The 17,557-nt window shown below is 40.1% G+C and overlaps 1 protein-coding gene across 1 annotated transcript in view; it reads right to left on the bottom strand.

Moving 5' to 3' along the window:
* The window catches only part of TNKS2 (tankyrase 2), a 32,986-nt gene extending 19,324 nt beyond the window's left edge, over window positions 1-13,662 (bottom strand). The window contains exons 1-8 of the mRNA XM_035329359.1: window positions 13,312-13,662; window positions 7,531-7,755; window positions 6,408-6,503; window positions 6,078-6,114; window positions 5,688-5,763; window positions 4,083-4,177; window positions 2,829-2,895; window positions 1,180-1,366 (exon numbers count right to left, since the gene is read on the bottom strand). Of these exons, the coding sequence (XP_035185250.1) occupies window positions 1,180-1,366; window positions 2,829-2,895; window positions 4,083-4,177; window positions 5,688-5,763; window positions 6,078-6,114; window positions 6,408-6,503; window positions 7,531-7,755; window positions 13,312-13,513 (985 nt within the window). The 5' untranslated portion in view covers window positions 13,514-13,662. The remainder of the gene's footprint in view (window positions 1-1,179; window positions 1,367-2,828; window positions 2,896-4,082; window positions 4,178-5,687; window positions 5,764-6,077; window positions 6,115-6,407; window positions 6,504-7,530; window positions 7,756-13,311) is intronic.
* Between the last annotated feature and the right edge of the window lie 3,895 nt (window positions 13,663-17,557).

The following is a 17,557-nucleotide window of genomic DNA, read 5'->3' as shown; positions in this document are numbered from 1 at the left end:
TAACAGAACATTACATTCCTTAACTCGAGAGGATCAAGAATATTGATTATTTCAGATAAAAACATTCATTTCATTCCTTGGTAGGACGCTTAAGGGGCTTTTCCCCATGTAGCAGACTATGGTGCAAAAATTTCAACTGAGACTTAAAGCTTCTATACCACTTGACAGAATATACTAGCCAAGTTAAAACCCAAGAAGAACACACTTTGTTTCCAGTCCAAAGCTAGAGAGATCCAAGCTGGCTGAACAAGATCTATTTCACTCACCACTGTTCTAGGTTCCACTCTTTGCATATATACCAGTCCAAGAATAACTTTACTTGTTACCTCTCTTTGGAAAACCATTTCTAGTTGCCAGTGTGAAGTCAAATGTAGTATTTATCAATTATTTTCAATGTAGCCTAGAAAGTTACCATTTGTCCACTCTAAGACAGAATGAGGACATTCTTCTCAACCCATTTAGTATGCTGGACAAAATCAGTGCCTTTCATTCATTTCTTTGAACTTTTGGGGATTGTGACATACTGAAAACACATTCCACATTTTAAACAATTATGTTTTTTCTTTCTTCCAACAAACTATAGTGGAATAAAAAATGAGTATTTCAACAGCCTTGATGCAATGACAGAATTAAGTGTGGAGAATAAAAGCACACTGGCGAGGTTGTTTGGAAAAGCACGTTCAGTGAAGTAAAGCTACAAAAACCACCACAACCACTTGACTGTAAAACTGACCATACAATTATTTTAAATGCCTATATACAGAATTATAAAATCATAGAATGGCTTGAGTTGGAAAGGACCTGAAAAGCCCACCTAGTTCCAAGCTCTCTGCCACGGGAAGGGACACCTTCCACTAGGTCAGGCTGCCCAAAGCCCCATCCAACCTGGCCTTGAATACTTCCAGGGATGGGGCATCCAGTTTCTCTGGGCAACCTGTTCCTGTGCCTCACCACCCCCTGAGTAAAGAATTTCCACCTAACATCTAATCTATATCTCTTCTAGTTTAGAAGATCTAACAGTTGCAAATTATAAACAGTGAAATGTACTGCCAAATATTGCACAATTAACTTGTGAAGTGTAAGCATTTCCCAAATCTCATTTCTGGCAGCTCCCTGTGCAGGAAACCTCAGCACATATTACAATCTAAAACTGCAGAACTGATCTCACTTTATACTCACATGCTAATCGTTCTTTTAATTGGGGCGTTGGAGCCAAATCAATGGTGCTTTTGTTGTGACAGTTCAACAGTGTTGGGTCAGCACCATAACTTAACAAAAGAGAACAAACTTCCACCCTGTTCTTAGAAGCTGCTTCATGCAGAGGAGTGAATTGCCATAGATCCATTGCATTCACACATGCTCCATGCTTGAAAAGGAAAGGGGTAAAAAAAGATGCAACATCAAAAACAGATTATTAGAAAAAGGCTTCTGTCATTCATTTCAATGCAGTAGAGTGTTAAAATAAAAATCAAAGCTTGTATGCAAACTGTATCCAAGACATTCTCCAGACATTCATTTTCAATATAACAGAATATTCCAGCACATTGCAGTTTTTAATCCTCTAGTGTCTTAAAAAGGCAGGCTGGTCTCTAGACTTTCTTTTCTAAAAATAAGAGAGGAGCTCTGCTACAGGCCACATCTGATAAAGACCCTTATTCACCTGCTCCAAGTCACCTCTGGAAAAGCTCCCTTTTCTTGTTGCTCTAGAATAAGTCTACAGTGAACACCTGTACTAAGATAAGTCCACTTTCTGTAAATGCCCCTGAGTAATGACAGCCAATATGTCTAGCCAACAGACGATAGACACTCAAAGCCAATCTTGAATCAATACATTAAGCACAAGTTTCTGTGAGTAATACTCTTGGATATTTAACATCCACGTAATTCTTCTCCAGGCACTGAGAGTTCTTTCTGTAAGCAAGTCTGATCAGACATGCTCATTCCCATCACTCCTGTTAACACTGTAGTGCTAACAAAAAAGTAATTAAAAGATTCACTGGAGCACAAATCCAGTAGGAATTACAACTGTAGTCTAGCAGTTAAGACATGCAGTAGTGGATAGGTAATTTTTTATGTCTAGTGCCACAGATGTAAAGATTCACTTTACAACTGGCCTGTGGAGCAAAAACAAAACAAAAAATTTGTTATCCGTCTTTTTTTATAAGCCCCCTTTAAGTACTAGAAATCCATTTGTGGCACAGATTTTTGCAGGGCACATCTTGAAGCCCCTGGTTTAATTTGTATCATACTTTATCTTTGAGTTTAACATAATCCAGATAAGCCAATTCAGTTCCAAGAGCTCATTTATATTATAAAAGCTGATGTACCTTTTCTTTGGGGTGAGGGGTATAACTGTGGGCAAGAATTTATGTTGTGATGCTTGTTCCTTCAAGAAACTGATTACATTTTAATGTTAAACTGTTCACAATCTTTATCAGTATTCTTTTTGAAAATCTCTTAATACTGTCTTCTGAAGTATTTTTTCTATTGCTAATTCACAATGTTGTTCAGTTTTTGTTTTGTTTTTTCCCTTTCCCCTCTTTTTTTAACGAGTGAGAGTGGAAGGGTTGAGAGCAGTAGTACTTACTTGATGGTAAAACATTCAACTTTGAAGACAAGAGTTAAAAACTGAAAGCACATTTATAAGGGGAAAGCTTCCTCACAAACACAAGAGTCTGCAACTCTAGCTTGATAACCACTAACATGTAGAGCAACAGGAATCCATTCTTCAAGTTTTGAACATGAATGAAAAATATGCAACTTCAACCTATTGTAAACTGTTCTTATTTAATATTATCCAACCTATTTGAATTTTTTCAAGGACCAACCTTTACTAGAAGCTCTGTTACTTCATAATGACCATAGGAACAGGCATTGTGAAGTGGCACCAAATCTCTGTATAGGTGAGAAAGGGGACAATTGTCTTAGTACTCCTGTTTCAATTCCAAACAATGCAAAATATCTAGAACAACGCAAATAACACTACACTGCATCTTGAACATTTTATAAAAACCAGCATCTGATGTGTTCAAATGGAGTTGAGGGGAAATAATAAACTGGGGAAGAACCCATAAAAACCCATCAGTATTTTTCAGAACACTAAACTGTGAAAATGACCAGAAGATGAGAAACAAATTGTACTGTCTGACTGCGAATGAAAGTGCTTTTCTGAGACTTGCAACCCTAATCAGGAAGGACTAACTGTAGTAACCTTTCAGGAGTGACAGTCATTACTTCCTTCTTCAGTAAGGACATTGCCACAAGATTATCTTTTCCCTTGGAAACTAAAGGAGCATTACTGGCTACCGTTTAAGTAACTGTACAACATTCTGTAGTAACAGCAGAGCTACCGTGATTTTAATGCCAGCTTCATACTCTCACAAACCGAATGGTCTTGGAAGCAAGTGAGAAATTGCCCAAAATGAATTGTTTCACTGCAGGCTAGTAAGGGAGAAATGACAAAAGTGAATTCAAACACCAAATGGACGCTTAAAGATGCCTGATAAGACAGCTAGTTATGTAGTTGCGATCTCAGGAAAACTGAGAGCTAAGTTTGCTTTCCATGATCTTTAATGTACACGGATACACATTTTAAAAGTAAGTTTTTCATTATGTTTTATGCAACTGTCAATAAACTCAGCACATCCATATGATGATTGCTACATTTCCTGAGATAATAACCAAATACTTAAAAACGTACACCAAACATAACCCTCTGGAAAACGGATCTTCAATTTTTAATTATTCTTTGCAAGAATGCATAGAAACTTAAATGTAGGAAGAAAATTAAGACTGATTCAACATTTAAAATATTTGCTGGCTCCTCAGTGATTTACTGAAGTATTTTATTTATAAAATAGACAAACTGAGGAGTGATACCTGAAAGCTAGAATATTCTGTGGTCAGCTCAATTTAGATTTTACTGCTTTATAAGTCTTAAGACTTAACTTATTATTTTTGTCATGACAGAAAGATTAAAGGTCTTGATTTAGAAATTAGTCATGGTTAAAACGGTATTACTATTCCTCACCTCAGTTTTGGGAATTTTCCGTTCATTCTGAGTAAAGGAGAAATGAACCTACCCCTTATCCTTAGCGTGTACATCAGCTCCATGTTGCAGTAACAGCTGTACTATTTTTACACGGTTATATCCAGCTGCTAAATGTAAAGGAGTAGACTGAAACAACAGAACGTAGAAGTAATCAGTAAAACAAAATCAAATTTCTTCTTTTTTTTTTTCTTCCAAAACTTGTTAACAGGACTAATTGCTGAGGTCCTTAAAGTACTTGTTAACACTAAAAAAACCACCAGAGGGCTTGAATCAGACATTTGGTAATTATTTTTATTCTTTATTGACTACTCTTACAGTCCTAATAAACACAAATCCTGAACTTATTTCGTTATTAGTATGTTTTGGTGTAGGAGTGTGGCCATGGGGGTCGACAAGCCCCATGGTCGGTTATAACATCAGACTCTGAACGATGAGGCCATCAGGAATGTAAAGAGTTTACAGGGAACAAAGAAGGGTGATTCAGGAGACGCCTTGCCGTCTCGGGTTGCTTGTTCTCCCACCGTTAAGGCATGGAAGTTGCTTAGGGTTTGCTGGTTGCCAGGCAAAGATTCTTGACCAATGAAAAGTCAGTGGAAAAGTACTGCTGTGGGGCAAATGTCTTCGATAAGGGAGATATATAATGAAGTTATGTCATCAATAAAGAAGTAGCAGTTACTGATCCTAAAAGAACCCTGGTGTCTGTGTGGTCATTATACCACATTCCGGGATTAAGTCGCTCTTAACAAATTTGAGTCCCACAATCCGTTTTTGTGTTTTGTCCATAAACTTTGCTGGGAAAAACTATGTCCCTTGCTAAAGAGGAACTAACTGGCCTTTACAAGGTATGTCTGATAAATGACAGTTTTTGTTTGTTTAAGTTCTTCCACTCCTCAGACTAGCTTCTACTTGTTTCTAGCCAATGCATTCAAGAATACCAGTCAGGGCAGACCTACAAATTAGCTAAGAAAAATCTTCTCCTCCTCATTTACAAACCAATCGACTCAATGAGTTTGTGCAGTTCCAGGAGGATGAGTCTCACAATTAGAAGCTGAGAAAATAGCGACGTATGGGTATTCCAGAAATCCCAGTATCTTACCACAAAGCCTTGCACGGGAAAATTTGTTTCAACAAAACTTAAGGGAAAGTATACACATACTTAACAAGAAGAATGATACCAAAATTAGGTATTTAATAACCTGAAACTTTGGTAGTCTACGGTATGATTTTTGTATTTAAACAGAGATTTTGAACATTTTTAAGTAGTTCTCTAACAATACGATTACCAAAGTGATGAAACAGCAATAATAACTTGCTTTGGGTGTATGACAAACAAGGGGCCTGCATGTGTTTCTTCATGATAACTGTACGGGTCTATGAAAAGACCTCCCTTATCACTGCAGATATGAAGGTCAAGCTGAAGTTCCAACAGAAAAGCTATGCGTTTATTGCTCCCACACCGGAATACCTACATAGTCCTTCTAAGGTTTAAAAACAAACACTGGACAGATACTAGAGATATACAATCTTTTTTTCCCTGCCTATATTAAACAAAATAGAATCTATGTTAAACATTCTTAAAATCTGGTCAAAAAGTGTGCAACTAAGTTTTAAAAAATCAAATCTTAAACAAAAATACCTTTCTGCCATCACTCGCATGACAGTTAACATTTAATGGTGTAAGAAGAGACATCATCTTTTCTTCATTTCCACTCCTGAAAAACAAGATATGAAACAGGCATTCTTTTTGTTACAATTATTAGCAGCTTATGCTTTTATATTTTTCCTTGTTATAATGTTCAGCAGATCTGTTTTAAAGTTATATATTTACTTATGGATTCCCAGCATTAAGGGCAAAGCAAAAAAAATGTGTTTATGTAATTATTTCTGTTGTTTTATTCACAGAAACAGATAAAGCTGTGTATCTAGATGGAATGCCAGCTCATGAATAAACATATTCGTAACATACAAAGCCCCATACAATTCTGAAAATAACTAAACCTCAGATGTCTTCCATTAAAATGCATACCTGGCACTTTCTAAGAGTTCATCTTTCTTGTATTCACCTGGAAAACAAAAGGGAGTTTCTTTAGTTGTTAAATAAATATCCATATATGTTAAGTTTCCAAGTTGAAGTTTACTATTTATCATTCACTTCCAAAATTTGACAGTCCAGTTTTGAACCAGTACAATGCATCACATGAATGAGATAATAAGGCCATACAGGAATTTTCTAATTAGAAGTATAAAACAGAGAAAAAGTAATACAGTATATACGTGTTGTCGTGTTCCCCCCACCCCCCAGCATTAAATTCATTGAAGTATTATTAGTCAAAGTAATCTAAAAATTATCACTTACCAGTCAACACAGCTTTTGCGGATGGGTCTGCTAAATCCAAAGCTGTTCTTCCATCTGTGTTCCGGATGGTCGGTTCAGCACCATGCTGCAGCAATACTTCAAAACGCAAAAGTTTTTCATGAGAAAACTGTTCTACAAGACAAGGCTTATGAGGTATCTTGTAAGTAGCAAACACAAAAGAAAAATCCAGTTATCATTCCAAACTTCCCCTCTTAACTTCTTTATGTCAGAATTCCGTAATGCTACCTGTGAACAGTTAAACTAGTGAACCACATTTTATTAGAAAAGAGCAGAGAAGAATTGGAACAATCAGAAACTGGAACAATCGGAAACATCAGTTGGAAAACTGAGACTGTCCTCCTTTCCTCCCCAAAAAAGCAGCAGCTACTTCTCATTAGTTCCAGAGCACACTGCTTCAAAACCATTAGAGACTATACCCTAAACAGTACACAGCAGTAGAAGGCTGTACATCTTCATCGACCTTGCACTGGTACTGGGGACAAACCAACCAGGTTATATATATGCTACTCTCCAGATGCGCTCCTGAATGAACTATACTGGGGGAAACAATACAATCAAAAAACTAGTTTCTTAAACACTCTACCTTTCTACCTCTTCCTACCTCTTAAGAATTACATAGTCAAGAAACCTCATCAATATAATGTACTCAACTTGTTTAAATTTAGTTCATATCCTTAGCTAATTTAACATGACTGCAATGTAAAGAGACAGAATGAATCCATTATTAAATATAGTTTTATTCTTTCCACTGCACTGTAAGTAACAGCAGAAGGCAACGTAAGAGTCTAGGCTGAAGCAGAAGACAATCTAGTTCCATTGCATCACTAAGGCTTTTTCCCCATGATGTCAACCTGAATTGATATACTTAGGCAATTATCAAAAACGGATCTAAAAACTGTAGTTACTTTGTTCCTCATAAAACTAACATACAAATTTAAGCTTATACAAGATTTTTATTTTTAATCCTTATAAACTGACAGCTTCAATTAATAATTTTTTTTTTTTTAAATTTCATAGAATAAAAATGATTCTTGGTTTTGTGGTTAAAAAAAAAAAAAAAGACAAACACAAGTCAGTCACAGGAGAAGTGCAAGAAAATTACCAATGCAGACATCTGTCTTGCCCTTAATGGCAGCTTCATGAAGAGGAGTGTAATTCCAATTGTCCCGAGCATTAGGATCTGCACCGTGCCGTAAGAGAAGATTGACAACTTCAGCATGTCCAAAAGAGCAAGCGTTGTGAAGAGGAATAAGACCTCCATCATCTCGTGCGTGGACATTGGCACCACTTTGAAGTAAATATTCAACTACATCCTTCCGACCAAAACCTGGGAGAGAAAAAGAGCTTTGTCTCATCTGCCAAGGATGAAAGATGTTGGAGAAGGAAACTTCTTGTCCCACATACCCGTATTAAAACAAGATTAAACATCTATTTTCTCTCTCAATAAAAATCCGAACTGGCATTTCTTACAAAAGGAGCGTTCACATGGTAAAGCCATTTTTGAAAACCCCCAAATTACATTAAAATCAGTATAAAAACAATATTCAAGATTTGAACAACTACTATTTTGGTAGAACTTCCACAAGTCAACAGCTTCTTGAAAAACAACAGAAACCAGAACACTGACAACAAAACCTCTTTTTCAGTCATTTTACGTGGTAATTAAAGCTAACAGTATTTTGTGCAACACTGCCAACCTGCAGCCAGTTTGCAGAAGGACCAATAGCTGAGCTTAGGGAATAGGAGTGGTGAGTGGTTTATATTTATGATTTATATTTTAAAATATTTAAATTAAAAATCACATAGTATGAAAAATATTTTACATTACTTTTTTTTTTTTATAAAAAACAAACAAGCATAGCACTGCTTAGAAGTTAAAATCATCAGCACGGCTATCTGCTTTCTAAAGATTAATCAACGTAACACACACACAGTTGCCATCTTTGAAATGATCACTTAAGAAAATCCTTAGGAAGGTAAGAATGTTTATCTGAGACCGACCATTCTCCATAGATGAAACATATTATGAGCATGCACAACCGTAACTGAAAGATGTCCATAAAGTCTATTTTAAGTGATCCCTAATCTGACTATGAATGTTCGATTGTGACTGAAACACAGAAATGCTCTCACACATTCTGAGGCGATTTTACAATCCTGTCATTCAAGTTACTGGACAGCAAAAAACATGTTGATTTGGGGCTAGAAATGTATTCTAAATAAGGTAATTGCTGTTCCAAGCCAATTCTATGGCTACTATTATTTAACTTCAGCTGTATCTCACACATTTACATAACAGCATATAACGCGGTATCTCAAGCTATTACCAACCATATCCATGCTTTCTTCAGTATCTTTACAGGAAGCCAGCATGACTTAGGAATTCCGCTTACAGCTACTGTGCCTATATACCTGTGTTCTAAAGGATGCTGCCTGAAACATTCCCTCAAAGGCTTCATGAAGGCCTGCTTGGGTCTCAGGGATTGTGAGCACAGGCAAGAGCCATATTTTGGTACGTATCAGACCTGTGCCGGGTACCTGCTGGGAAATGTCACATGCATGCTGGACTTGGCCTCCTGTGCTTTAAATACCCGAGTTACAAACCATTTTCCTGAAGAGGTCACGAACTGGTGGGGGATGTCTCCTCACCTGAGCTTCTCCTCAGACCAAATCATCCTCCAGCTGCAAACACCAGTGTACTCAGTGCTAGCAACTTTGAACTTTGCCCATCATCCAACCACCCTCAGCATGTAGACAGAAGACACAGTAAGCAGAACCTAGAAATTATGTTCAATTCTGACAACTATACGGCATTTCAGTAACAAAATCACTGAAGCATGTTTTAGTTACAGCTGAACTTTGTGGCTTTAGTTTTGTTGCAACTGAACGCTCTCATAGCCTGTTCTTCAATAAACCTAACTCTTTGGTTGACCCTTCTCCCAGACTGACAGCAGCTGAAATCCCGGACCACGAAGCACTTTCACTTCCGCTGCTAACAGCTCAAAAAACAAATATTGCAATTTAAAACAATTTCTGGAATTTGCAATCCTATTCTTTTAATTGTTCAAAGTCTATAAATGTGATCAGCTAGCCACGCTGAGAGGAAATTCTGTAGAGAAGCTGCACATGCCAAAGACAGGCCACAAAATGCATCTTTCCTCCTCCTCCCTCAAACATTCCCCACATGCCCCATGGAGTTCTCGTCATTATAAAAGCGATTTGTGATACTTTCTCATCGCAGATCGCACTCCAAGACACAGCAATAGGCACAATACCATACTGGTAATGCGTTTTGATTCTTCAGAATGCATTCTTTGCAACGCCAACCTCGGCATGCTAGCACCTTAACTTAACCTCTGCAGAGCCACATCCCGCACATCAGTTTCACTTTTTGCTCTCAGTGTTTTGGTTACTGTATTGTAATTAACAGAAGGCACCTAGCCTGTCCTAACAGAGAACAGGAGGTCAGCACTTAGGTGCGCACTGGGTCGGACCTACAAGCCGTGCAAAACCAATTTACCTGCACAGGCACAGTAAGCCATATTCACAGCCCATGAATGTTGATTTCTGCTGCCCCACAAAATTAGCACTGATACAACATACACCCATGCAGACGAATCACTTATGTATTAAACTATACTTAGCATATTTTACCATTCTTAAATCTAGCTTTCATAACTATGTATCATAAGTACTCTTATTTTTCTTACATAGGTTCTCTTAGATTTTTCTTACATCTTCAAAAATTCCAGGAATTCTGTTTCTAGGCTGAATGCATAATGAAAATTTGCTAAATTCTTACAATATCTATTCAGAGTAGACTTTTCACAAGTGCCACAGTCCTGCAAACACATTTTCAAAGTGCTATTTGATAACAGACTGCTTGGAATCTTCTTTTGATACCAAAGAACGTTTCCCAGAAATTGCTTTAGCTATGTTAGAAAAGTCTCTGATCCAACTTTCTGTCTAGAAGTTACACGTCTGGGGGATAAGCATCACTCATTCTTGTGCAGAATGCATTCCTGTCCCTCACAGCTGTGGTGTAAAGCCACCATTTTGAATACAGCCACCAGCCTGAGCAGGATTCAATACCAATATGGACAATGAGCTGTGGTAGGCCTCCCTACAGGTGAGGAGAACTCACCTGGGAGCCCTCTAGTTAGCACATCGGTTCAATGGGACACAATTCATGTGCTACCCATAGCTTCTCTCAGTCCAAAGCCAGCATCCAATTGACATATAGCCCCAAAAAGGACAGCAACATCCCCAAGCTGCCTGCTGTTATTTTAATGTTGAGACGGGATCACCTGCATCAGACCAATTTCTGTAACTGCACTCCAGCAAGAAGCATGCAGCAGGGACTCCTCACTTCTCTGGGGAAGCATTTGTACAAGAGAGCACCACAAGTGGAAACAGAAGCATTTTCCACAGGATGCATGTGTACAGAGGAGGTGGCCAAACTCTGTACAAACTCTGCTTTCACTGTGTGTGGGGAGAGAGGACAGCCTGTGCTGACATAGGCAGGAACCACTGCCGACAGAAACAGTTCCTCTTTGCTGTTAGTCCACTGCTGCAAGAACGGTTTTAATACTTTTTTTTTTTTTTAAAAAAAAGTTATTTCTAAGTTTTTTGTGTCTCTCAAGCTCCCACCAGAAGACCAACTAAATGGTACCACAGGTTGCTCCAGTACAAGGTAACTGGTCTCACTGTCACAAACACTATTTCTTACTGCAAAGTAGCAGAGCTACCGGGGCCCTCAGCTGCCTCCCTTCTCCCACTTATGGCAGCCGAGCAGCTCACTGCATTTGTTCCCCTGAAAAGTTACAAACTTTTAATTGACAAATACTCAATCACCACAGAAACTTGACTCTGTGTGTGTATAGTTAATATCATATTTGACGTTCACTTAATTCTGACAGGATAAAGCTACACAAGCAACTGAGCTCTCATTCTTCTCCACTGACACTGCCCCAGCTTTTTTTTTTTTTTTTTTTTTTAAATGAATTTTAACTTGCAGGAAGGGCATTTTGGTATTGTCAAGTCCCCAAAACATTATGATGCTGTCTGTTTGACAATACACTGCTGCTGATGAAAAGGATCGACTGCCCTTGAGTAAGCACATGCAACTTATGGTGAGAGAAGACTGAGCCCACCATGTTGCAAAGGCTGGTGGGCTGCTGAGTGCTACAAAAACCCAGACAGCAATCCAGACCCCGATATGTATTACTTTAATAAAGACAAGCTCTCCCAGGGAATTTTTTATTTTTTATTTTTAAAAAAAAGGAAGAAAGGTATTTTAAAAGTCACCTATACAAAATGACATGTAAAATGAAACACTTTTTTTCTTTAAGTTGCTAGGTAAGGGAAAAAAGGTCCAGGCAAAGTCATTAAAAATGAAACCCAAGTTCAGGTCCCAGAATGCCACAAAAAGAGGAAAAAAAAAAAAAAAGTAAGAAAACTGTCTTCACAGTTCTGCTCCACCTCTTCCATAAAACAAAGTCTTGTAACTGAATGAAACTAGTCAGAGAAGTTTCGTAATGTATTTTCGAAGAACACACACCTAGACTAAACAAAGCAAAAATACAACAGACTTTTGCTTTTACTTCCTGGAACGTAATTGTCCTTTAGACACATGAGACAAAAGAATTACTCAAACTGTGAATAACGTGGAAAAAAATCAAAACAAAAACAACTCAAAAATCCAGGAGCTGCTTATGCCCCACTTCCAAAACTGAGTCTACTGCAGGTAGGCTGACAACAAAGAGTCATCTGAAGCAGTGGCAGAGCACTAAATCAAGAAATTACACATTTATTCTACATCACATTTTAACCAGGAACTTTTGGCATGCCCTTCAGTCTTGTGAGAAAGGCAATTCATTTTTCTGTATCAAGTCTGAAGTAGACATAAGCAGGGCCATGGCATCTCCCACTTACACACACCATCCTGCTTAATATGTTAGAAGGCCAACGAATACATGAACTGACTGCTATTTATTTTTTTAAAGAGAAAGTTTTCTATAGATCTGAAGCTCTGTTTTTTTAACGCCAAAACAGATCACTCTTGTCCAGAAAGGTAAACTAGATCACTACATTGTATGAGAAACACCTTAGGCACAAAAAGCAATCTAACAAAACAAAAACAACCTCCTGCTTCTCCAAAAGGCTGTGAAGCAAACTCATTTAGAAATTCACAGCTCTGAGTGAACAAGCAGGACAAGCTTATAAAAAGATAGCTGCAAAACTGTTTTCCTCTGACAGGATATTTTAAGTTGTCCCCTGGGCTCTGTTGCTGCTCGAGTATCTTAAATCTGCAAAATGCAGCTGTCCTGCAAAGGAGGATCTCAGGAACTTCGATCCATTAATTCCGCTGAATAAGAAAAGAGGGTATCTTAATTAGAAACCTTTTCCAAAATAACTCAATGAATAAACGAACAGCTTTATCGCTTATCCATATTGCTTAGCTAAAAGCATTGCTGCCTCTCGCACCCAGCCCGCCTTAGGGTCCTGCGTCTCACGCTGCAGTGCAACCAGGAGGAACAACACGAAAACAACCTCCACAATCAAGCCTTTGTCTGAAAAGGTGGTAGACAATCTTCTGGCCAGCGACCAGCAGAAGCAGTTGCTCTGTGATGTCAGTTATTTGCCTTTTAAGTGCTGAATTAACAAAGCCTATTTGTTACCGATAAGGACGCAAAAACTTAGAAACCCAGTTCTCCGACAGCCACCCTCCGTGGGCGAAACGCTAAAAATAAACACGTCTGCTGAAGCTGACGGAGGCGGTCCGGGGGCCGCGATCCCCTGCCCCGGCTGACAGCCCACACCACGGCCACCCAGCACCGAGCCCCGGCGTTGCCAGGCAGGCGGGGCGGCCCCCGGCCGGTACCTGCGGCGAAGTGCAGCGGGCTGGACTTCCTGCCCGCCGTGTCCCGGCTGTTGACGTTCTCGGGCCGCACCAGCCGCTTGACCCGCTCCACGTCCCCGTTCCTGCAGGCCTCGAACAGCTCCCGGGCCGGCTCCGTCGCCGCGCCGCAGCCCGGAGCTTCAGCCAAGGCGGCCGCGCCGCCCGCGCACCGCCGCCCCGCCATGCCGGGCCGGGCCCAGTAGCCCGCGGCGCCCCGCTCACAGCTCGCGGCCCTCGGCGGCGGCCCTCGGCGCGGGGCACGGGGCGGGGCGCGGGGCCCGGCGCATGGCGGCGGAGGGGTCCGGTCGCGGCGGCGGCGGCAGTACCAGCGGCAGGAGCAGTAGCACCGCCGCCCTCGGCCTCGCTGCAGCAGGAAGGGGCGGGCACCCGGCGCAGAGCGCACGCGCCCAGCCAAGGGCCGCGCATGCGCAGAGGGCGGCGCCGCGCTCCCGCCGGGGCCTCGTGTGAGGGCTGTGAGAGGACGTGGGCCCCTCTTCGGCCCCAGGATGGCGGCCTCGGGGGCTGCCCCTGCGCTCCCAGAGCAGGCCAGCGCTGAGGGGGCTGTCGCTCTCCCGGCAACGTCTTCTGCATAGAACTCTTCCTGCTTCCTTACTGGCTCTTGTCGCGTCCCGAGAGTCCATTATTGCTTAACGCCATTCCAAACCGCATTCCTGTTCATGCGAAACAGTTTTTCTCTGCACTTTTGTCAAAGTTAGGGAGTAACTATGAGAGAGAAAACATACCTCCCTCCCGAAATAGTTTTTGTGTGCAATTCTGTCAAAGTTGGGGAGGAACTACGACAAAACAAACCTCCCTTCTCCTTTTTAAGGGATGATTTGGAGCTCAAAAAAGGCAAAAGTAGAACAAGTGATCCGTGTTCACAAGAGAATAAATACTCTTTTGCTGCTTACAGTAATCAAGTGTAGGTTAAGATGTGGTAACGAAGACCTTTTTTTTATCCACAACAAAAACTGCATTCTCATACAAAGAACTTCATGGCGCAATCAAAGAAAATCCTTACATACTTTGGTAGTGAAATACGTTTCTCAAAAGGAAGTGCCTGAATAATTATTAAATGGAAATAATACAATATAAGTTAAAAGAGATTGGGATATACTGTTAGCTGACTTTGCCAATTCATGGTTTTGGAGAAAAATGGAACATCTTTCTCCGTCCCATACGGGTCACAAGCTAACTAAAACAGGATTAACTTGGTAATATTTTAAATGTATTTTTCTACTCATGGTAAAATATGTAAATAAAAACACTTTGGAAAAGGTAGTTGATTAAAGTCATGAGTGCCCTGTTGCAGAGACAGAAAAGTACTGCATCATCTTTCCTCTTCAAAATGGGGTTTTGGAGAGGTGGTGTCAGGGGGGATGCCAGTTGACCCCAGGCACCTCCTGGTGTGGTGCAGGCAGGGAACAGGAATTTCCATGTCCTACCTGTGAGCCCCAGTCTTCTGGTGAGGGCATGTGCCAAAGCATCTCAGAGAAGCCTGACATATTTATTACATCTGGCAAAAAGCAGGCAGTCTATAAGCAGAAAAGAAATCACAAGATACTCCTAATAAATGCTTCTCACTTTACCCATGTAATGAGTTTCATCTCTGTGATGTTAGAAGTGTAGAAAAACAGGATCTGTAGAGAGAATAAATTTTATTAGTCTTACTAGCATAGCTGGAAGAAAAAAAAAAAAAAAAAAAAAAAAAAAAAAGCTTTTGAATTCTTACCCCTTCTTGAGGCCGATGGCAGAAATGCATTATCTTGAAATTGTCTGTTTCTGTTTCAAAGCAGAAGAAAGGGTTGAGTGTCTGTGGAAGTGTCAGTGTCTGTGTCCATACAAACACTTTGTGCTGCCCAGGCCCTCTGAAGAAGTTTAGAACTAGAACTTATTTTCACTAGTTCAATATAAACTCTAGCTATGTTTCTTTCTTTGGCAAAAGCTATAATGAAATACTAATGGAGATAAATGAGAGTGCAAATCAGACCTTGACTATAAAATATATGCTATTCTGGATATAAAATAAAGAACTTCTCCTTTCTTTCTCCATCGTTATGCTAGAAAGATGCTATTTTTTCTGAATCACCTATAGACTAACTTCCTTTTCCAGTATGGTTTCCTGACAGGTGGAGTGTAAAACTATGGCAGGTCTCTGTGAATGGAAAATTATTTTAAGACACTCCAAGAGCAGGATTCAATTAGCCTTGAGTTCAGTGAGTCAAAGACTGTTATCAGTTGGCATACCAATTCTGAATCAGTCACCCTGACTTTTCAAATTCACATCATGTAAAATCTTTTATTTTATCTTTATTTCTTTTACTAGATAATAATCTGTAAAATTCAGCGGTGTCTTTGGTCTTCTGTTGGGCTTTTTCTAGAGAAGGCGGGGGCTGTGGCCCCGCTGTTACCAGCAGCACCCAAGAGGCTCGCCATTAGCACCTCACAGACCCGTGACTGCCATTTTGGGGCTGCCATTTGTGATACACCAGTAGCTCTACCTCTGCCTCACATTTATTTCAGTGGCACGGCCTGCTCCAATAGAGACATTAAAGTATTTTTTCAGGTCCTTGAGCTATTTATTTAGGAACATCCTTGGTTGGTCGCTAGAGGGCAGGAAAGAAAAAGGGAGGTGGGGTACACGCGGCCTGGTGAGGCCTGCTCGTAGGCCCGGGGGGGGAGGGGGGCCGGCCCTCACCTCCCTGCCTTTGGCTCCGCGAGGACTTCTCAGCTCTTCCTAACTTAGCAGTTTGCCTTGCTCTAGGATGCAAAGTAAAATTAGTAGGATACTTCCAGTGCTCAGACATTCAACTTACTGCTGTAGAATTCCAAAACCTACTCATTTTGAAGTATTTCTGAGTGAGACTTGGCAAAACAACCAAACAAAAACCCAAATTCAACAATCATTAATGCTGTACATCAGGAAATTATAAAACATGCCTATAAAGAAAGAAAACAGATAATTTTGAAGAGAAGTGGCCTGCTGTTCAGTTACTAAATTTTTAAAACTATGAACAGAGACTTTGTCAGTGCAAACTAGTTTTTAAAAATAGAGCAATCAACTTAAGAGCACACCACAAGATGAAAGCAGTACAGCTGTACAACAGTGGATGTACGCACAATAACTGCTTTAAAGGAACTTACTTTCTCCTTCCCCTTCGCATCCTATCTATCAGGTATTTCGGCTACTCATCTTAAACAATCAGGAGCTAGTTCCTTTCCCCTGCCAGTCCATCTCTAGTTACTGGTTTTGTATGGGCCAGCTTTGTTTTACCAGCAGGTGGAGGTAAAGTGGAAAACAGAAAATATTGTTCTGGGAAAAAAAAAAAATAAATAAATAAATAAAAAATGAAAGGAAACGTGGACATACAGAGAGTCAGCATCGCAGTGACGATCAAATACATAGCTAAGTGGTCCCTCCAGGAGATGGGGCTACAACTGCAGTGCTGACAAGCGGTAATGGTAGGCGACATAGTCATTGAAATGCTGTATCTGTGTATGCAGCAACCATGAGAGCTGTTCAGCAACGTGGTGACCAGCTGTGAAGATGACAGTTCACATGATACATTTAGGGAAGATTCTTTTTGCGGTAGGGAGAAGCTTGTGTTCCTGACACCAAAAGCACAGAAAAACATGGAACTCATGGAAACTGGATTACTTGGGAAAAAAAAAAAAAAAAGAAAAAAGAAAAAAAAAAGCCTAATTGGATTCTTGCGATGTATTTAAAATTATTCCAGTTTTCCCATCAGAGGCTACTAGGCAGACACATACATGCAGGGCTTAAAGGGAGCTTTTGTTTATTTTCCTGTAGTGCCTCAAACATGTCTGGGAAGACAGAGAGCTTTTATAAAAGCACAGACTGCACGTACAAAACCAAAGTACGTGAACTGCCAGCATGAGAACATGGCAGAGGCCTGGAGAATTATTTGTTGTTAGGAAGAAAGCCACAAGCAGCAGTAGAGGAGTAGAGCCAAAGATAGGCACTGACTAGGGATGCTAGCAAAACATACCCATTTATATCTCTGAGGTATGATAATAGGAAAAAGCTAAAAGGAAATACAAGCAAACTAGAGTGTCTATCCAACCATGCCATATTCAGCATTTCTGAAGATAACCAAAAGCAAAAATAAAGTTGGATACCTAAGTATCTTTGCTTAGCGTCTGTCTAGAAATGCCTGAGATGGGAAACGGTAATTCTCTTGGAAAATTCCTTTTAGCAGGAGAAAAA

The sequence above is a fragment of the Oxyura jamaicensis genome, chromosome 6 (assembly GCF_011077185.1).
Source record: "Oxyura jamaicensis isolate SHBP4307 breed ruddy duck chromosome 6, BPBGC_Ojam_1.0, whole genome shotgun sequence".
Taxonomy (NCBI): domain Eukaryota; kingdom Metazoa; phylum Chordata; class Aves; order Anseriformes; family Anatidae; genus Oxyura; species Oxyura jamaicensis.
This window is presented reverse-complemented; position numbering and strand designations above follow the sequence as displayed.